Raw genomic sequence first — 22,648 nt, forward strand, 5'->3', positions numbered from 1 at the left:
TCCCATCAGCCATATGCTTTTGAAAATAAAAATGTCTTTAGCCTGGACTTAAAAATATTAAGAGAAGAGGCTTGTCTAATGGACTGTGGCAATGCATTCCAAAGCCTGGGGGCAGCAATACAAAAAGCACGATCTCCACTGCACTTAATCCTCAACTGTGGAGTAAACAATAAATCCTGGTTGGAAGACCAAAGGGATCTGTTATAAGTGAGATACTGAGATAAGGGGGGCCAAACCATTCAGAGATTTATAAATAAGGAGCAAAATTTTAAAATCCACTCTAAAACAAACGGGCAACCAATGTAGTGAGTGTAAAATAGGAGTAATATGCTCCCTCTTTTTTACCCCACACAAGAGTCGAGCTGCAGCATTTTGGACAAGCTGCAAGCGGGATAAAGCTGTCTGGCTGATCCCAAAATAAAGCAAATTACAGTAGTCCAGCCAAGATGAAATAAAAACATGAATTACTTTTTCATTTTTTACTTTTTCCAAATCTAGTTTCGGGGAATTTGAAAATTCAGATGGACTAAAAACTATAATTTCAGTTTTTTTCATTGAAGATTAAAAAATTTAAGGAAAGCCAAGCCTTTACATCTGCCAAACATGCCATAAGAGATTCAAGACCCACAGAATTTCGTTTGACAGGCAAATAGACCTGAGTGTCATCCGCATAGCAGTGAAATGACAAACCGTGTTTTCTAAAAATTGAGCCAAGAGGGAGCATGTAGAGAGAAAAAAGCAAAGGAACCAAAATAGAACCCTGAGGAACCCCACAGGGCAAAAAAAGCATTACTCGAGTAATGTTCACCCATCTGGACTGAAAAACTTCTATTTGCAAAATATGATTTAAACCAATCTAGAGCAACACCTTGTTAAACCAACACAATGTTCTAAACGCTCAATGAGAACAGCATGATCGACTGTACTGAAAGCAGCTGTCAAATCTAGGAGCACAAGGACTGCAAAGTCACCCGAATCACATGATTTTAAAATATCATTAAGAACCTTCAAAAGTGCAATCTCGGTAGAATGGGATTTACAAAAACCTGACTGAAATGTTTCAAACATTGAATTATCAGCTAAAAAACTTTGTAACTGTGAAAACACATTTTTTTCCAGAATCATTGATGTAAAAGGCAGATTAGAAATGGGCCTAAAGTTTGTTAAAACTGATGAGTCCAGATTCGTTTTTTTAAGCAGTGGGTAAACCACTGCATGCTTTAAACAGTCAGGCATAATGCCAGATTCTAAACTGTGATTAATGATGAACAAAAGATACAGAGCAACATCAATAAAAACTTGCTTAAATAAAATAGGAGGAAGAATATCCAAAGATGAGCCCGAGGGCTTAAGATGCTCAACTATTTCCAGCAAATCTGGAAGCGAGACTAGTTTAAACTGACTAAAAAAGTATTGGCAATGGAGGGATAAGACAGATTAACAAACGAGGGAGTTATACCCAGCCGAAGATCCCTAATTTTACTATCAAAAAAATACTAAAAATGATGGAGAAGAATCCCCAGAAAAAAGACAGGCCGACGGGTTGAGAGTGGCATTAATAATATTAAAAAGAGTCTTAGGTCTAGAATAGTTCTTGTTAATAATATCTGACAAAATGTCGACATTTTGCTTTAAAATCTTCTGCTGTAACAGAGAAATTTCCCCGTTGTGGGACGAATAAAGATATATCTTATCTTTACTTATCCACTCCAGTCCAGTGCAGTCCAGTCCAGTCCACTTCAATCCACTCCACTCCAGTCCAGTTCACGTCACTCCACTCCAGTTGGAGGCGGTAAGGTGCATCACATAGCTGTTAAATTAGAAGAAGAAGAAGACTGAGTCGGAAGTAGCTACAGAATAAACTGTTTAGTCACTGTGTGTGATCGGTCTCATATCAACGGTTTACTAAATAAATATTACCGGGGTTTGTTTTGTTTTCTTCATTACCGGCACCATGGTAAGACACACAGTAAAATCTGTGTCCGTTTTGTGCAGGAATATGAACAACTGTTTCTTGTCATGATCTGTAAAGTTGGACAAAGCTAACATTTAGCTTAGGCTGCTAATCATGAGCACATTTCATATACGAAACTGGTGACTCTTCAAATTATTTACATCGTTTAGTTAAAGATTACTAGCTGTGGCCAACTGCTGTTTTTATTTACCGGGGTTGTAACTAAGCACATATTTCAGCTTTATTGACGCCGCTAAGCTAAAAAACATGAAGCTAAGAAAGAGCAGGTAAAAGTAGCAGACGGACGTCCCGCTGCCGCTGCCGCTGCCGCTAACACCGCTAGCTAGAAGTGCCTCAGCTCTTAATTACACTGTTATACAGGCGAATGGAAATAAATGTCTCTTGTTTTAAAACCTTAAAAAAGACTTAAAGTATTTGAGAAATATAACACAGCTGTATTTCACGGCACTGGAGAATAGTTTTACATTCATTCATTTTTACATGTATTTATTATATTTGTTGAAAAAATATTTTTATGTATATTCTTTCTGCAAAGATACTTTCACAATTTCCACCCAGATGAACTGGTTATAATATAAAAAGTAAATAAGGGGAGGAGAGAGATAAAAAAAAAAAAAAAAAATCCCCTTCCCCCTTTTCTTGAAGGGTGCCAATACTTTTACAGATCAAGGCATTTACAGATTTGTTTCCACATCTTCTAGTGCAAACCTCATATACGTACAGTTTCTCTTGTTACCCTTTATTGCATCATAACACTTCTTGTTCAAGGTTTTTATTCACTAAAACTTTTTTGTTTGTTTTTTAATCAGTCTCGATGAAGGATGTGGAACTTACTAAATGAAAAGATGGAAAACAATTAACCACAAAATGTTTCTCTTGTATTACACGCATAGAAAATGCGATGCTGACATGCTAGAGTTATTTTTTGTTTGTGATTGAATCGTTTAAGTGAATGAATTGTTTTTGTTCACTTTCATGTGTTTATTTATCTGGTTAAGTCTCACCGTGTAAACTGTGAGTGATTTGGCAGCTTTTTCCTGTTTTTTTACAGAGTGCATCAAGTGTGTGAGCTGTAAAGGAGTGTATGTTAGGTTAAATGTATTGAATTAATGTCTCTTACTGAACTGGCTTGGTGTTGAGTTTGAACAAGCTTGATTCAGTATGAAGTTAATGTACTATATGTACAAGACAGCTCATTCATTCAGGTCGGATGTGAGATAATACACCTGCCGTTGTTACGTGAGGTGGATATTATTATTAAAAAACATTTCTTTAAACTTGGTATACTTGTGTATGTGCACATTTGATAACATATATATGTGTATGTGTGTGATTTATTATTTTTTTTAAGATGATTTTTTTTACTGTCCTTTCTAATCCGCTCTAAACCTGGTTCTGTTATTACAGTCTATAATGTCATATAATGGAGGGGCTATCATGGCCATGCGTGGGAAGAACTGTGTTGCAATTGCATCTGACCGGCGGTTCGGTATCCAGGCCCAGATGGTCACTACAGACTTCCAGAAAATCTTCCCCATGGGTGACAGACTCTACATTGGCCTGGCAGGACTGGCCACAGATGTGCAGACAGTGTAAGTACAGCACCAGCCACTTGCTTTAACCGCTTTTTTCATTATTGTTCATTTTACGTTATAGGAGTTCAAATTTACATTAAAGCAGGTAACAGCATTAATTGATCTCAGCTGACCGAATAGCAGTGCTTTGATTTGAGGACATTGAGGCTGATTTTGGAACTGCTCCTGATTACTTGATTATAATTACAAAATTAAAATATACTAATTTTGAGTAGTTGATAATATAAAAGCCATACAAACCTGATGATGGATTAGAATGCCATGCTTAAGATAGTTGTTTTGTCTTTGTCATGTGGGTCTTTTCATATCTGATGGATTGAAAACACTGTGATTGGTTGAATTATAAGGCCAATATGCATTATGCTTTCTTTTATTCATCTTGGCAGATCCCAACGGCTTAAATTCCGTCTCAACCTGTACGAGCTGAAAGAGGGGCGTCAGATCAAGCCCAAGACCTTCATGAGCATGGTGTCCAACCTGCTGTATGAGAGAAGGTAAGTGCAATGCTGTTGTTTAGATTTATGTTTAACAACACAGCCTTGCCTCCGGTAACATTTAGAGACCAGACACACAGTATACTCTTGGTTTTATTTCCTTCATGTTTGCAGTTTACTAAACAGTTCAGTTAATCCATATGCTGCACTAATCCTATGTTCTCTTTTTTATTAAACAAGATTATCAGAATTCTGCTTTCTTTAAGCTACACACGTTCCATTTAATCGAAGGCTGCTCTAGTAGTATTAATTATATATAAAGTTCATCTATGTCTAAGTAGCTTAGGCTGTTCTGCAGTATTTGTGTAGCAGCGGTTTGGTGATTATGAAGCTGAGAAAGGAACACAGTGTAAAGGCCACTACAGGATTTACAAAAGAAGTAACAAGGGGATTAGATTTTTGCTTTCTTTTTAAGCCAGAAAAAGGCATTTAGCTGTGGAAAGTTTTGTTTTTTCTGTACCTGAAGCAACAGTCTTCGTGCTCTAGACAATTGTGTTTATTTATGGATCTCTTGGGTCTCATTTCTTAGGTTTGGGCCGTACTACATTGAGCCTGTGATTGCTGGTCTGGACCCCAAAACCTTTGAGCCTTTCATCTGTTCCTTGGACTTGATTGGTTGCCCCATGGTAACAGAAGATTTTGTGGTCAGCGGCACTTGTGCTGAGCAGATGTACGGCATGTGTGAGTCGTTATGGAAGCCTGACCTGGTGAGTGGAGCACAAAAGTGTACATGAGTATATCCTGCTAATATCTGTCAGTATAATCAGAGCTACAGTGCATGTAGAAGTTCCGGCGTTGAAGTGAGCCATCCTGAGAAGGCTCTCGGATATTTCCTACACGTGAATTATACACTAACTCTACACTAGTGTTTCATCTTATCATGCATCAGCTTTAAGCACAAAAGAAGAGCTGGCAGCCAATTAAAGGAAAGTGAGTCTAGTCTAATACTGTTCTGTCCCTCCAGGATTTACACAGCACAGCACCCAAGGTGAAGGGGCTGGGGGATGTTGTGGCCAAGAACGCTCGAGTTTCCTGCAGCAGTTCTTTTTTATTTTTTTATTTGTTATTCACAAGGTCACAATCTGCTGTAACCTCATTTTAAATACAGACTCTTTTGATAATTACACTGACTACTTTATTTTGAATGCTCTCCTGGAGGGACTGAGGAAATCTGATTTGACTGACTGACTGTGTGACTATAAAGCTGAAAATGAGAGTGTGGGAGTCCAATACAATGCTAAACTAAAATGCTGTGTGTCAGAGTGAGCAGGATTCAGGATTACTCTAGAATTTTTCCTTGTCATGGTTGAACATTGTGGAGCCTTTTGTTTTTGTTCCCCAGTGCTGAAGCAGTTTCAGCCAAAGAACTCATGATGGTAGTCTTGGTGGCTAAATGAATGTGTTCATAGGCATTTGTTCTATGGTGACGTTTGCTTGCTAACCCTAGGCCAGCTATTAGGTGTATTTGATGAGTTTTTCTGTACTTGTTTAATTTCCAGCTCTGCTTATTTTGATGTTAGTAAGGCAACTAAAGCTTCTGCTCACCCTTAGTGTCTCTCTTCCATTCACAAACCTGTGAATAGCAAAAAGATTTTGCTCTCATGAATAAATTGTGGAATAATTACTCTGCTGTATCCCAAAACAAATTCTACCCTTCTAATAGTCTGTTAGCACATCAGTGATGTCCATGGTGTTGTAGGTGTCTACAGTGTTGTTTGGGACACAGGCATGAATTGTGTGTGTGTGTGTGTGTGTGTGTGTCTGTGCGTGCACGTGTGTCTGTGTGTGATCTGCTGTTCTTTATTGTTTTCAGGAGCCAGAGGATCTGTTTGAGACTATTTCACAGGCAATGCTGAATGCAGTTGATAGAGACGCTGTTTCAGGCATGGGAGTTATAGTACATGTCATGTAAGTATACAATCACCCACAATGCATTTCTCAACAAGATCTTAAGCATCGCTGAATGAGGATTTTTGAGGTATTGGACCAGATAAGGCAGTAAATAGACTCTTAAATTTTTACATGGACAAAGGTGCTCTGCTACTTTGTCCATGTAAAAATTTAAGAGTCTGTTTACTTGTCATGTTATATTTCTTAAAATATATTATAATATATTTAAAATATAATATATTTTCTAATATATAGTCTCTGTCATTGAGTGGTGGAGGTATGTATAGTTTCAGGTGTTCATCCAGATGACTGAGACTCACCTTTAGTACAATCTATCAAAAATATTTGCTTGAATACATGAAAGATTTCTACGAAAATATAATTGTAAGCAGCAAATGGATTTTGGAGCTGATCTATAGATGCATCTTACACATTAATTTTCATGAGCTCAAGGCCTGTTTACTGGCTGTCTAATATCTGTTCCTCCATGTATGCATCCATGCATCTTTCCAGGACATTCATTAGAACAGTGAGAAGCTAAATGTAGCATTTATATGAATTTATCATTAAAATAAATTAGAATTATCAGATGGATTAGAATTTGAAATTGTTGCAAACTGGGTCAATGCCACAGCAAGGTCAAATGTTTGAAATCATGATCTCTTCATGTTTGATTTATATTTTAAGGATATTTCTGGCATACACAATAGTAATGAGAAGGAACAGACTTTTTGTTAGCAGAAACCTCTGAGACACCTGTGGCATCTAGTTTAACTTTTTATTTGTTCAGCCAGTTGTAGTAAAAGTAGCTTCTCCTGTTTAGTGGTCAGTTTTTGCACTGGACAGTTTTTTTTGACATTCTCCAGTATAAGTTCATAACTTCCTTACCGGTCTTGCAGCCCTTCTTATGACTATGTTCACACACACAGCGACAAAGTGAACAGAGATCATTTATTTTCAATGTAAGTTGGCAATTTCTAGTTGGCAGGCGAGAGCAGCCTCTGGTGATGTGGGCCTGTCCAGCAATACAACAAAAGATGTGAAAAGCTTTACACAAAGATGGAGCAGCTCTGTTCAGTGCCTAGCAATGGGAGTAAAGTCAATAGAGTGCACATGATCAGTGGCCAAGAGTACACACTGCTTCTCCTTCCTCTCGTAGAATATGATGCGTATGTATAGAAATTAATTTTATATCAAATTTTAATTTATTATACAAATGCCAAACTTTCCCCAGCATGTTTCATTTTAGCCACAAGAAAGCAGCATTTGCTGTGAAGTGGAATGCAAGTTACACCATCCACTGATAAAGGTCATTACTATGGCAATCAGTCACCTACTGGGTACATCGTACTGTGTGTGTGTGTGTGTGATAGGTCTCTGATTTCTTGAATTCAGTGTACTAATGCTTGAGAAATGAAGTGTTTAAAGTGAACTTGCATGTTCTTAGTAAATATAACTGTTATATACTGAAAACCAGTTTTTAAAAAAATTACAGTTTTTAATATTTCATCTCTAGATTGTGTATTTATCTCATAATGCAGAAGTGCTGTTTTTTTTTTATTACATTTATGAAGTTATTTCACTTTTCAGTAAAATCAAAAGAGCTTTGAAAGCAGGAATCTTTCAGAATGTTCCCTCGTAATCATATCCGATGTCAAGTGTATTGACGTTGTTCATTTTTCTGATTCCCAGTGAGAAAGATAAAATAACTACAAGAACCCTGAAGGCCAGAATGGACTAGAAACATCAACACCACTGCGTTACTCTGTTCAGAATCCTTTTTTGTATGGATCCATTTGTTCTCTCCACATGTTCCATATGTGCAACAAATTGTTCTGGCATTTGATTTTGTGTGCTTTTTTTTTACATTTTTGAAGTTATTTCACTTTTCAGTAAAGTCAAAAGCTTAAACAGCAGGAATCTTTCAGAATGTTCCCTCGTAATCATATCCAATGTTGTTCATTTTTATGATTCCCAGTGAGAAAGATAAAATAACTACAAGAACCCTGAAGGCCAGAATGGACTAGAAACATCAACACCACTGAGTTACTCTGTTCAGAATCCTTTTTTTGTATGTATTAGAAATAAAAACGTGTTTGGATCAAATCCTTCTCTGTAATGTGTTCAGTAAATTGTTCTGGTATTTAATTTTGTGAGTTTTTTTTTTTTGCATCTTTTCCTACGTGGTACAGTGGTAGAGGTGCTAAAAATGCAAACACAGCACAGGCATATTAGAGGTTAAGATGTAAAAGATCACTGGGCAGTTAAGGGTAAAACTTTTATACCTGTAAACTGCTAGATGCTTATTACATACTGCATATTTATATTGCTAGATAAAGCATTGGTGAAGTATGAATTTTAAACAATTGGATATAAAATTACATAACATCTCATAGAACTACTCTTCATCCTGGAAATGCACTGCATAATAATAATTCATATAAAATAATTCAGAATCTTTTTATCAAGTTAATTCCAATCTCAATCACCAAACCTTTTTTTTTTTTTATTTAACAAATATTTATATTTTATTTCCTGGAACTTAAACAATATAAAGTAACATGTAAAAGTGAAGGTGCAGTCTAAAGACAAAATTTTATGGAATGAAAGAAATAAAATACTGAAGCATATTTCAAAAAGTATTAGACTCGTTACCACATTTGTGCTGTTAAAATTCATTTATAGCTTTTTTGTGATTTAGGCTTGACTCTTGACTCATGTTTTAGTGCCACTGTATAAACAAATAAAAATAGAAGAAGAAAAAGGTTACAGTAACTAAGAGAAAGGAAGAAGAGGTGACCAAGATCACACCAGAGCAGCACGAGAAGCTAAAGATATCCTGCAGTCACAGATGTGCTGAATCATTCAAAGCTGACTCCTAGCTCTAAGGTTGTGGGTTCGAGTCTCGGGCCGGGCACGACTAAGGTGCCCTTGAGCAAGGCACCGAACCCCCCAACTGCTCCCCGGGCACCACACCATAAATGGCTGCCTGCTGCGCCGGGTGTGTGTTCACGGTGTGTGTGTGTTCACTGCTGTGTGTGTGCACTTTGGATGGGTTAAATGCAGAGAACGAATTCTGAGTATGGGTCACCATTTTAACAGCTGTAATACTCAGAAATTTAGTTCATAATTAATAATAATAATAATAAGTAGTAGTCTTTTGTGCTACAGTGCTTACAGTCCTCTTAAGCTAAGACACAGCTCATATTCCTTTAAACTGAGTGATGAAGATTAACAGTTTGTTTATGAAAAAAAGTTTATAAATTATCAATTGTTTATAAATTGTTTTCTAATTCTGTTCTCTAATGTAGAGAGAATGACTTAGAAAATGATGTTTTTATATAAACTCACAGATGTACTAAGACCTCTGAATTCTTTCAATGATTATATTCCTGAATAAAGTTTAGTTATAGTCGGCTGGGACGTGATCCTGATATATGCTCTTCTAAGAGGAGATGCCTTCATGTGGTCTCTGAGGACAGACTGTCAGACTGTATATTTTCACACCCTTTGAGTCTGGTTCCTCTCACGGTTTCTTCCTTCCATCCAAGGAACGTGCTAACCACTAAGCCACCGTGCCCCCGGGATAAATACAAACACATTTAAATATATCTCATATTATTCTTGAATTTTTGTATTATATTAATCTTTATATTAACCTTTTGTTTTATGTTTATGTTCTGTAAAGCTGCTTTGAGACATTGTCAATTGTAAAAGCGCTATACAAATAAATTTGAATGTGAATTTGAAGGCAGATCTGTGTACGTGAGGACAGGTGAGAGAGTCTGTATATTCCTACCTCACACACATACACACACACACATACAGACACACACACATACATACATACACACACACATACACTCACACCCACACACATATACAGACACACACTCATACACTCACACACATACACTTATACACACAAACACACTCACACACACACACACACAGCTTGCAATACAGAATAATTCATTATGTCACAGAAATGTAAATGTGTGTTATATGTATGCGACATAATAAAGAACCTTGAAAACTTGGTCATGATTGTTGTCTAAGCAGTCTGATGATGGTAGAAGGGGCGTGTCGGAGGCGGTGGCATGCGTGCAAGAATCAAGCTAAACGATTGGTTACGCTACTTTTGTTTCGTCATCTTCCTGCGCCATAAGTACATAGTAGCTTCACCGGAGCGGCGAGAAAAGAGCATCAGCCATAGCAAGAAGGTCATGCGATAACATTAGTGTTTGTAATGTCTGAAACATGGCTTTATCCCACAGTTTTGTTGTGTATCTATGGCTTTTTCTCCAATCTCAGACCATCAGAGCCTTTTCTCACCGCCTTTCTGATTGGACCGGACAAAAACCTGACTGAGAGAGAGGTGAGTGCGCACGTGACTGAAGGTGATGTAACTACAGGCTACAAGATGAAACGGAATGAAAACATTTCATTGTGTTAAAGTCTGTAGTGTCCTCGCCATCCATCTGTCGGTTAATGCAACTTTTTTGTTTCATACATTCATTTGCATGAAATTTTCATTGCTGTTTGAAAGTTGGTTGTATTGAAGAGTGTCACATGTACAGTGTTGTGTCACATGTACAATATTGTAGAGTAACTTTGCCACATATAGAGTAGTGTAGAGTAAATGTGCAGTGTTGTAGAGTTTTGTGCCACATGCAGTGTTGTAGAGCACTGCGCCACATGCAGTGTTGTAGAGCACTGCGCCACATGCAGTGTTGTAGAGCACTGCGCCACATGCAGTGTTGTAGAGCACTGCGCCACATGCAGTGTTGTAGAGCACTGCGCCACATGCAGTGTTGTAGAGCACTGCGCCACATGCAGTGTTGTAGAGCACTGCGCCACATGCAGTGTTGTAGAGCACTGCGCCACATGCAGTGTTGTAGAGCACTGCGCCACATGCAGTGTTGTAGAGCACTGCGCCACATGCAGTGTTGTAGAGCACTGCGCCACATGCAGTGTTGTAGAGCACTGCGCCACATGCAGTGTTGTAGAGCACTGCGCCACATGCAGTGTTGTAGAGCACTGCGCCACATGCAGTGTTGTAGAGCACTGCGCCACATGCAGTGTTGTAGAGCACTGCGCCACATGCAGTGTTGTAGAGCACTGCGCCACATGCAGTGTTGTAGAGCACTGCGCCACATGCAGTGTTGTAGAGCACTGCGCCACATGCAGTGTTGTAGAGCACTGCGCCACATGCAGTGTTGTAGAGCACTGCGCCACATGCAGTGTTGTAGAGCACTGCGCCACATGCAGTGTTGTAGAGCACTGCGCCACATGCAGTGTTGTAGAGCACTGCGCCACATGCAGTGTTGTAGAGCACTGCGCCACATGCAGTGTTGTAGAGCACTGCGCCACATGCAGTGTTGTAGAGCAGTATTGTACAGTATTGTCACATGTACAGTATTGTGTCATGTACAGTATTGTCACATGTACAGTATTGTCTCATGTACAGTATTGTCTCATGTACAGTATTGTCTCATGTACAGTATTGTCACATGTACAGTATTGTGTCATGTACAGTATTGTCACATGTACAGTATTGTGTCATGTACAGTGTTGTACAGTATTGTGTCACATGTACAGTATTGTTACATGTACAGTAGTGTTACATGTACAGTATTGTGTCACATGTACAGTATTGTACAGTATTGTGTCACATGTACAGTATTGTACAGTATTGTGTCACATGTACAGTATTGTGTCACATGTACAGTATTGTGTCACATGTACAGTATTGTGTCACATGTACAGTATTGTCACATGTACAGTATTGTGTCATGTACAGTGTTGTACAGTATTGTGTCATGTACAGTGTTGTACAGTATTGTGTCATGTACAGTGTTGTACAGTATTGTGTCACATGTACAGTATTGTCACATGTACAGTGTTGTACAGTATTGTGTCACATGTACAGTATTGTGTCACATGTACAGTATTGTACAGTATTGTGTCACATGTACAGTATTGTACAGTATTGTCACATGTACAGTATTGTGTCACATGTACAGTATTGTGTCACATGTACAGTATTGTCACATGTACAGTATTGTCATGTACAGTGTTGTACAGTATTGTGTCATGTACAGTGTTGTACAGTATTGTGTCACATGTACAGTATTGTCACATGTACAGTGTTGTACAGTATTGTGTCACATGTACAGTATTGTGTCACATGTACAGTATTGTCACATGTACAGTATTGTCACAGTATTGTGTCACATGTACAGTATTGTGTCACATGTACAGTATTGTCACATGTACAGTATTGTCACATGTACAGTATTGTCACATGTACAGTATTGTCACATGTACAGTATTGTGTCACATGTACAGTATTGTCACATGTACAGTATTGTGTCATGTACAGTGTTGTACAGTATTGTGTCATGTACAGTGTTGTACAGTATTGTGTCACATGTACAGTATTGTCACATGTACAGTGTTGTACAGTATTGTGTCACATGTACAGTATTGTGTCACATGTACAGTATTGTCACATGTACAGTATTGTCATGTACAGTGTTGTACAGTATTGTCACATGTACAGTGTTGTACAGTATTGTGTCACATGTACAGTATTGTGTCACATGTACAGTATTGTCACATGTACAGTATTGTCACAGTATTGTGTCACATGTACAGTATTGTGTCACATGTACAGTATTGTCACATGTACAGTATTGTCACATGTACAGTATTGTCACATGTACAGTATTGTCACATGTACAGTATTGTGTCACATGTACAGTATTGTCACATGTACAGTATTGTGTCATGTACAGTGTTGTACAGTATTGTGTCATGTACAGTGTTGTACAGTATTGTGTCACATGTACAGTATTGTCACATGTACAGTGTTGTACAGTATTGTGTCACATGTACAGTATTGTGTCACATGTACAGTATTGTCACATGTACAGTATTGTCACAGTATTGTGTCACATGTACAGTATTGTGTCACATGTACAGTATTGTGTCACATGTACAGTATTGTCACATGTACAGTATTGTGTCACATGTACAGTATTGTGTCACATGTACAGTATTGTCACATGTACAGTGTTGTACAGTATTGTCACATGTACAGTATTGTGTCACATGTACAGTATTGTCACATGTACAGTATTGTCACAGTATTGTGTCACATGTACAGTATTGTGTCACATGTACAGTATTGTCACATGTACAGTATTGTCACATGTACAGTATTGTGTCACATGTACAGTATTGTGTCACATGTACAGTATTGTGTCACATGTACAGTATCGTGTCACATGTACAGTGTTGTACAGTATCGTGTCACATGTACAGTATCGTGTCACATGTACAGTATCGTGTCACATGTACAGTATTGTCACTTGTACAGTATTGTGTCACGTGTACAGTATTGTACAGTATCGTGTCACATGTACAGAATTGTCACATGTAGTGTTGTACAGTATTGTCACATGTACAGTGTTGTCACATGTACAGTGTTGCACAGTATTGTGTCCCATGTAGTGTTGTCACATGTACAGTATTGTGTCACATGTACAGTATTGTCACATGTACAGTATTGTCACAGTATTGTGTCACATGTACAGTATTGTGTCACATGTACAGTATCGTGTCACATGTACAGTATTGTCACTTGTACAGTATTGTGTCACGTGTACAGTATTGTACAGTATCGTGTCACATGTACAGAATTGTCACATGTAGTGTTGTACAGTATTGTCACATGTACAGTGTTGTCACATGTACAGTGTTGCACAGTATTGTGTCCCATGTAGTGTTGTCACATGTACAGTATTGTGTCACATGTACAGAATTGTCACATGTACAGTGTTGTACAGTATTGTGTCACATGTACAGAATTGTCACATGTACAGTGTTGTACAGTATTGTGTCACATGTACAGAATTGTCACATGTACAGTATTGCACAGTATTGTCACTTGTACAGTATTGTCACTTGTACAGTAATGTCACTTGTACAGTATTGTGTCACATGTACAGTATTGTCACATGTACAGTGTTGTCACATGTACAGTATTGTACAGTATTGTGTCACATGTACAGTGTTGTACAGTATTGTCACATGTACAATATTGTCACATGTACAGTATTGCACAGTATTGTCACATGTACAGTATTGTCACTTGTACAGTATTGTCACATGTACAGTGTTGTACAGTATTGTCACATGTACAGTATTGTCACATGTACAGTATTGTCACATGTACAGTGTTGTACAGTATTGTCACATGTACAGTATTGTCACATGTACAGTATTGTCACATGTACAGTGTTGTACAGTATTGTCACATGTACAGTATTTCACAGTAATGTCACTTGTACAGTATTGTGTCACATGTACAGTGTTGTACAGTATTGTCACATGTACAGTGTTGTACAGTATTGTCACATGTACAGTATTGTCACATGTACAGTATTGTCACATGTACAGTATTGTCACATGTACAGTGTTGTACAGTATTGTCACATGTACAGTATTTCACAGTAATGTCACTTGTACAGTATTGTGTCACATGTACAGTGTTGTACAGTATTGTCACATGTACAGTGTTGTACAGTATTGTCACATGTACAGTATTGTCACATGTACAGTATTGTCACATGTACAGTATTGTCACATGTACAGTGTTGTACAGTATTGTCACATGTACAGTATTTCACAGTAATGTCACTTGTACAGTATTGTGTCACATGTACAGTGTTGTACAGTATTGTCACATGTACAGTGTTGTACAGTATTGTCACATGTACAGTGTTGTACAGTATTGTCACATGTACAGTATTGTCACATGTACAGTGTTGTACGGTGTTGTCACATGTACAGTATTGTGTCACATGTACAGTGCTGTACAGTATTGTGTCACATGTACAGTATTGTGTCACATGTACAGTGTTGTCACATGTACAGTATTGTGTCACATGTACAGTATTGTGTCACATGTACAGTATTGTGTCACATGTACAGTGTTGTCACATGTACAGTATTGTGTCACATGTACAGTATTGTCACGTACAGTATTGTGTCACATGTACAGTACATGTGTGTATAAATCAGAATCAGAAGGAGATTTATTGACAAGCATGCTTGCACAGACAACTCAGTACAAATAAGATGAGAAAAATACACATATAAATACACATAAACAAAATAAATAAATTGTATGTACAGTTGTTCTATAGATGATAGAATGGAATAGAAAAAGTGGATATTTAGCAGTTCATCCCTGTTAAAACTGATAGTATTTAATAAACAAAAAAGAGGAAAAACTAACAAAAAATAAAACTGGAGAGCAAAGCACAGTGGATGCCATGTGCATGCTTTCACGTGTGGTGAATCATCGCTAAACTAAATGTGACCTTTTGAAGCTGTAGTCAGCTCCATGAAACAGTGCACCTTTATTGCCTAATTCTTGTACACAAGATATAATCCTGTCCTCGTGCACTGTTCTGTTTTAATCACTAAAGCTCATAAGACTTTTCTAAAGAAATTTCACCCTGAGGTGACAAAAACTACACAGGCTTTACTCCAATAAAAGTAAAAAATGAAATGTTTATTTGTTAATCATATGTGTAAATGAAGTGAAAGTTAAAGAAAAAGATATATCTATCTATCTATCTATCTAAAATGTTAGCTAGCATGATAACTCTGTAACCAATTAATTGCTAATAACCTGACTTCTTGTGTATGTCTTAAAAAAATGGGCAAAATAAGTAGTCACAATGGCTTTGAATATCTAGATGAAACTAAAATGAAACAAAAATGCAAATAAATATGTATATGAACATCAGTATAAAGTCATTTTTGGCATACACTTCAGATTATTTGCTGTTCAGAAAAATCTTTGTTATATGTTGAATTTTCTGGAACCGAGTACAACAGCACCACCAGTGGTTTTGTAAGAGAAATACACACACTGATGTGAAGGCACGAGGCTGGGGCTGATTTCTTTCAATTCCAGACTGTAAATTCCTGTAAAATCAGTGACTCATGATTACACACTGTGCAACACTCTCTAATATTCTTGTATGTTGAAATGTTCTAAGAATAAATTAGTACACAATGTGTACTAATTTAGAAGACAATTGTAAGATGTGGTGTTTAAAAGATAAGTGTAGTTGGCTTTCGTGAAAGCTTTTTCTTATGCAGAAAATTCAGCGCCTGTAAACCTCGGCCCTTTTCCACTACATAAGCAAAGCTGGGAGTATAAAATGTCAATAATATGACACCTATAATATGATACCTTTTCTGAGTTGAATAAACAAATCATCCAGGTACTTGAAGTGCACTTCTTCCTGTGGGAATTTTTAGCGTGTACACAGTACTCACAATATTTATACTAAAATTGCCTCGAATAGTGCATAAGTATGCAATCTGAGATGCATCTACAGGTATAACCAACTTAAACTAGGTGGCTTATTTGCTCTTTCCCTTTTTCCTGAAATCTTTAAACTAAAGTCAGTTAATCAATTTATAAACAGAACAAAAGGACCAATTACAGACCTGGAAAACAGACCTTTTTTTTGTTTTTATTAAATCTAAAAGGGTTGCAGCTTTTCTGTTGAGTTTGTTTGGCATTCAGAATAAACATGGCATGAATTCAGCTGATGGACTTAAACATCTTAAAACCACACAAGGGGTCACTGACTGATTTGTTAAGATGCATAAACATGCACCAGTTTAAAAAACTAAACAGTTGTTGGGACAGTTTGAAAGCGCTTCAGATAGGCCAAAGTACATGTTTGGAGTATGGTTAGTATGGTTACTACTATGGCAAGATGGGGAATTTCTGAACAATGTTGTATGGGGAGCCAGTGCTGGTTCTGAAGTAAAAGATTAATATGACTTCATAAGCTTTGGAAGGAGTGTTAGGAGAAATAGGATGAGATCAGAAGAGTAGGTCAGTGTTAGAACTTCTTTTTAAAGTACTGACATGTTAAGAGAAATGGTGGAATCTAATCTAATATTTTCTGTCTAGGTTGTGAATGAAATCTATCCACTATGGACATATTCCTACCTGGTCTTACTGTTTCCTGTTTTCCTGGCTACGGATTACCTCCGTTACAAGCCCGTGCTCATCCTCCAGGCAACCAGTTACATCATCACCTACGTGATGCTAGTGAAAGCCCAGGGTGTGCTGGCAATACAATTTCTAGAGTTCTTCTTTGGTGTGGCTACAGCCACTGAGATTGCGTACTTTTCCTACATCTACAGTGTGGTCGAGCCGTCCAGCTACCAGAAAGTGACTGGTTTCTGCCGCAGCATCACTCTGCTGGGATCCGCTGTAGGATCACTCATTGGACAGATACTGGTGTCAGTAGCCCATGTTCCGTTGCTTACCCTCAGCATCGTCACACTGTCCTCGTCCTGCGTGGCATTTCTGGCACCGTGGTTTTTGCCCATGCCCTGCAAGAGCCTGTTTTTCCACCAGCGTAAGAGCAGACCTCAGGACAAGACGGCACAGGAGCTTGCTGATAAATCGGAAGACTATGAGTGCAAAGTGCCACTTGGTGACAATGAAGGCACCAAGGTTGGTATTGTTTCATTACTTACTTGAACCTTTTAATATGTAAGGAATAAAATATTATGTTTGAGAAAACAGTCAGTGACACAGTGCTGTGAATAACAGACCGACTGAACAGAGCTGCTTTATAGCAGTTAATCACCACATGCTGAGCAGCTTTGAGCTCTGGGGTATGAGAATCTTCAGTCCTGATAACCTAAAACCTTCACAATGCAATTTGAGATTTTGCTGTTATCAGCAATTTTCCTGCTCAGAGTAAACAAGGAGCTTCTTTACTTTCTTAAGAACATGATTTCTGTGGCAATGAGAGCTTGTACAAAATACATCAGTTATTCATCTTCATCTTATTATTATTATTATTTTTATTATTATTTATATATATATATATATATATATGCGCACACACACACATTATATATATATATATATATATATATATATATATATATATATATAATGTATGTATATATATATACATATATGTATGTATGTGTATATAATTTTTTTTTTTTATATAATTTTTTATAATGTTGCACTACTGAAAATCTGACTGAAAGAATACTGAAGACACTGAATATGCTTTTATACATCAATCATCATGAAAAAATCGCATGATATTTTTGCAGGCTCACTGGTTTCACAGGAACTGAAATTAATTATGTAATTAAGTTAGATTTGTTGTTGCATAATGACCAATTCTTGGGGGGCAGTCATGTACCAGAGAACTTTAGCTGTTTGTTTTTTTTAAACACTTAAATAACTTCTGTTATTTTTAGTAAATTGTGTATTTATTCACTTTGTGTTCAAACCAGAAAGGAGCACTTCCACTCCCTTTTATGTACCTTAGGCTTTCCAGTGGCATAAACACACAATGGAATTATTTGAAAGCATACATCAAGTTTGTAGGCCACAAGATAACATTTTGTTTTCTGTCAGATCTTGAAGGAGAAACATGGTGGCCCTGGAAGTCTTGTGGAGGTCTTGAAGAGTCTTGGAGCAGATTTTGTGAAGTGTTATTCCTGCCGCACTCTCCTGGCCTGGTCAGTGTGGTGGGCTTTGTCTACCTGTGGCTACTTCCAAGTGATAAATTACACCCAGGTTCTGTGGGAGAATATCCTGCCTTCAAAAGATTTCGAGATATACAATGGTTATGTAGAGACCATATCCACATTGCTCGGTATGCCAACGCTCTTTTACCAAGTTGACATAAACCGAAAATTCTTTTCATGACAAATTTTTTTTTCCCCCCAAGGTGCCCTTGCTGCTTTCTGTGTAGGATTGGTTAAGGTACCATGGGCAGTGTGGGGAGAACTCGCACTCTGCATTTTCTCCATCGCCATTGCCGTGGCTGTGTACGTGATGGACACAGTCAGGAATATCTGGGTGTGCTACACTGCTTACGTGATCTTCCGGGCCACCTACATGTTGCTCATCACTATAGCAACGTAAGGTTGAGCTCACTCACTCTCTTGTTTAACGCAGATCTTCAGTTTACATTTCTGAACCCCCCAAAAGGAATACAATGCTTAAACCCTAAGGTTATTGCACCATTTTTGTGATCACTATTGACAGTATACTGTGGTGATGAATCCCACTGTATTACACTGTAAGTAGTATTAAATAATACGTTTGAACCTAAACTAAGAAAAATATGCATTTATTCACAGTTTTGAAAAACTGCTACATGTTAAGAGCAATCCACTTAGACAGACTGCTTTAAAACCTTCATAACAGTTTCCCTAATTAAATGATTACATACTTGGACTTTAATGTTTTCCTATGTGAAGTGAAATTTCCAACTATTTTCACCCTTTTTTTTTTTTTTTTTGCAGGTTCCAGATTGCCACCAATCTAAGTATGAAGAGATATGCCTTAGTGTTTGGTGTGAACACATTTGTGGCTTTATTTCTACAAACGCTGCTTACTCTGATTGTGGTCGACTCTGCTGGCTTGGGCCTTGATATTTTTCCGCAGGTAAAATCACAGTGGAAAAGAAGAATGTCAAAATTGCATAATACATGATATCTTTTTCCTTGACTTCTGGTGAACTTATAAACTCCAGCTACGTTTCTGATTGCAAAGCATACAAATACACTTGTATGCAAATGCCAAGCTACCACAGGCCAAATCTCATACTCTACATACTGTAGCCAAAAGTATGTGGACAACCAAATGTGTGGGATTCAGTTAGACATATAAAGCGATTTTATAATCATTGTGACACAAACATGCTGCAAATAGCTAACATGTTTCTTGTTCCTTCTGCAGTTCCTGATCTACGGTAGTTATTTTGCTGCAATCGCAGTGATCTTCCTCATTGCTGGTTTGTATAAAGTGGTTACACGCCGTAGAGCTGCTGATGGCGTAAAAACTGAGAGCGCAGACACTGAACAGCAAACAGACTCCTCCTCTTCAGAGACTCACATCCCCTAAGACAGCAGTATGAAATAATTCCTGATCAATACTTTCAGCACTTTTCACTCAAACTAGGTTATTTATTAAAATAGTGATTGTATTGTAAAAGCACTAATAATGGAGCAGAGGCTAGATTTAGTGCTGTGTGTAGTTTCAGCAATAACAAAGAAAACACATTTAGACTATGATTACTGTTTATAGTTAGAAAGAAAGAGCTAAAGAACAAGACAGCAAAGAAACGGGACCAAAATTTGTAGTTCATTATACGTGGAAAGTTGACAAGATAAGTGTATCGATGGTCGTGTGTGCATACTACTGGAAGTACGTTTAATGGTGTGTAGAAGGTCGTTATCAGCAAACCGGGCTCCGGATTTGGACCTAGCAAATTATTGCACTGAACTCCAAAAATTACTGTAGCTGGACATTTCACTGTATGAAAGTCATCTCTGCTTCTGTAGAGGATCATCTGTTTCCTGTGTGTGTTATAGAAATCTGCTTCTCTCTATCTCATGTCTTCAAAGTCTGGTGCAACAAAAAGCAAGAACAGAAGCACCATTGTGAAACACTACAACCTGCAAATTGTCTTCCACATGGTGATTCAAAAAATGTTACCACTATTACCACACTTGATTACTACTTGATTTGTCGCTAACTGTCGTGGAAAATGAAGGACCTCTCTACATGCTGCATCCTTGTTTCTTGCTCCAAACTATTGGTTCTTTTACCAAAAACTTCAAGTGATTTAAAAAAGGAGGAATTGTTGCCAGTAAGAACTGAATCACCCTGTATGTAGTCACATATTATGTTACTGTTACATATCAGAAGGTAACTGATCTCATCACGCAGTCATTGTAGCTGATAAGGTACAGAAGTAAGGTACAGAAGGAATTTTATTGAACTGGACCTTCACATACATACAGTACTGTCCAAAAGTCTTGAGTACATGCAAAGAAGTGCAGTAAAGGAAATGTAATAAAATACAATTTTAGTACATCAACAAACTGCTATAAAGAGCAGTATACAATAACAATCTATTAAAGTTAATGTATTAAATATCTATTCTATTAAATATTTAATGTGACAAGCCAATTAAAAAAAATGCAGTTTTTATAAGGAATTTAGCTGGTACATATTAAAGAGTAAAATATTACTTTTCTTTACTGGCATTCAAACAGTTTCTGTAGTTTTTTTCTTTTTTTGTTCTTTTGGAAATTACTAATGCAACAGTCATGAAATACAAAACAAAATGGTACTAAAGGTATATGATGTCAAAACTTTTGCACAGCACTGTATTTTAGTTGAATATCCATGCTGTACAATATACACTATTGGAAGTGCCTTTCTTTTTTTTTTTTATCCATTTTTTTATTCTTTTTTTATTACTGTATCATGTGATTGTGTGATTGTGTTTTTTGTTTTTTTTTATTCAGAGACTTTTCTTTGTTAATTGAGAAATTAGGGCATTTGTTTGCAGTCCAGAGAACAGATTTTCATCTTTTTCTTCTTTCTTTTCTTTATATTTGTCTTAGTCATTCTTGGGCTCCTTTAAAGTACAGGCACTGTGATTGCGTTAAATGTGCTGTAAGCGTTAACCCGTTGGCGGTTGCCAAATAATGAGCTCTAGAATGCTGCAGTTATGACTTGCTTCATTTCAGTATTTAAGTTGAAGGTAGATGATTTTCAGACAGCTGTAACCTTTGCAATACACTTCCTTTATCCGTCAATATATTCTTCCTCTCTGTCATTAACTGGAGGCTAAATATGTTGGTAAGTCGCACAGAACTCTTTGCTCTCATTTTCATTGGTTGCCTATCAATTTCAGTACAAAGTTATCTTTGCATATGGCACAGTTACAGGTTGAGATTATATTAAAGCACAAAGTTACAATCAGTTATGTTTAGTTGTTTCCACTTGCAGTCCCTGGTGGTCTAGCAGCTCTCGCGGCTATGGATTGATTCTCAGGCAGGGAACTGGCCGAGTCTGTTAGGGGGTTAACTCTTAACACAAGCCTGGATAAAATGACAAGGTTGTGTTGCATTAGGGAAAAAAAACTTTTATGAAACCTGTGCCAAAATCAAACATGTGGATCGGAAGATCCGATGTGGTGACCCCAAACAAAGAGCGGCCGAAGGAAAAAAAAAATTATATTTCTACATTTTCTCCATATGAGATTTGTAGGATTCAGCTGTGCAGGCTGGATCAAGAACAGACTGGATCTACACAACTACACAGCTTTATCCACAATGCTTTAATGCTTGTAGGTTTGTAACAGATACCAGTCTGGCTAATGACCTCTCAAACATTTTATAATGTGGTGCATCCTTCATATGTCTCTTTTCATCCTCAAGCTCTGACTTGTTATATTTGCACTGTTACTGCACCAGCTCCTTACAGGCAGACGCTGTGTAGTGAAACCGTATGGATAACTTGCCTGTGGTCTGAGAGAATGTATTCTAATGTGAATCTACTGTATGTAAAACTAAACCACTTCACAATCAATGAACTATGTACAATCCTTAAAGCTCTGAATAGTTAAAAACCTTCAAAAAGTGCAGTATTGTATATTTAGTTAGGTTATGTATTGCAATTGCACATACTGTATATGATGATTATTAATGATGATCATACCATCAGCACTTAGAAGCCTCAAAGCCTTGTACTTGTCCTTAATTTTGTAATTTTATGGCATTAATGTACAATAAATATCTTGAATATTGTTGCG

At 37.4% G+C, this 22,648-nt stretch overlaps 2 protein-coding genes across 2 annotated transcripts; both read left to right on the forward strand.

Annotated features, from left to right (window-relative positions):
• The first annotated feature begins 1,803 nt into the window (after positions 1-1,803).
• psmb3 (proteasome 20S subunit beta 3) lies at positions 1,804-8,060 on the forward strand. The gene is made up of 6 exons (XM_060868561.1): positions 1,804-1,957; positions 3,383-3,567; positions 3,957-4,064; positions 4,594-4,771; positions 5,878-5,972; positions 7,647-8,060. The coding sequence occupies exons 1-6, from the start codon at positions 1,955-1,957 to the stop codon at positions 7,693-7,695; spliced, it is 618 nt and encodes a 205-aa protein (XP_060724544.1). The 5' UTR covers positions 1,804-1,954; the 3' UTR covers positions 7,696-8,060.
• A 2,062-nt stretch (positions 8,061-10,122) lies between these two features.
• Positions 10,123-22,642, forward strand: slc19a2 (solute carrier family 19 member 2). The gene is made up of 6 exons (XM_060868562.1): positions 10,123-10,332; positions 16,966-17,517; positions 18,448-18,688; positions 18,764-18,956; positions 19,344-19,485; positions 19,780-22,642. The coding sequence occupies exons 1-6, from the start codon at positions 10,204-10,206 to the stop codon at positions 19,942-19,944; spliced, it is 1,422 nt and encodes a 473-aa protein (XP_060724545.1). The 5' UTR covers positions 10,123-10,203; the 3' UTR covers positions 19,945-22,642.
• Positions 22,643-22,648: the final 6 nt, after the last annotated feature.

Source organism: Tachysurus vachellii, chromosome 4, assembly GCF_030014155.1.
Source record: "Tachysurus vachellii isolate PV-2020 chromosome 4, HZAU_Pvac_v1, whole genome shotgun sequence".
NCBI lineage: Eukaryota > Metazoa > Chordata > Actinopteri > Siluriformes > Bagridae > Tachysurus > Tachysurus vachellii.

Bases quoted from the DNA above. Each gene is read 5' to 3' on its own strand.
- psmb3 (XM_060868561.1), top strand. The intron at 4,065-4,593 runs GTAAGTGCAATG...CTCATTTCTTAG, and splicing joins AACCTGCTGTATGAGAGAAG to GTTTGGGCCGTACTACATTG. The intron at 4,772-5,877 runs GTGAGTGGAGCA...TATTGTTTTCAG, and splicing joins CGTTATGGAAGCCTGACCTG to GAGCCAGAGGATCTGTTTGA.
- slc19a2 (XM_060868562.1), top strand. From the start codon at position 10,204: ATGTCTGAAACATGGCTTTATCCCACAGTTTTGTTGTGTATCTATGGC. The intron at 10,333-16,965 runs GTGAGTGCGCAC...TTTTCTGTCTAG, and splicing joins AAAACCTGACTGAGAGAGAG to GTTGTGAATGAAATCTATCC. The intron at 18,957-19,343 runs GTAAGGTTGAGC...TTTTTTTTGCAG, and splicing joins TTGCTCATCACTATAGCAAC to GTTCCAGATTGCCACCAATC.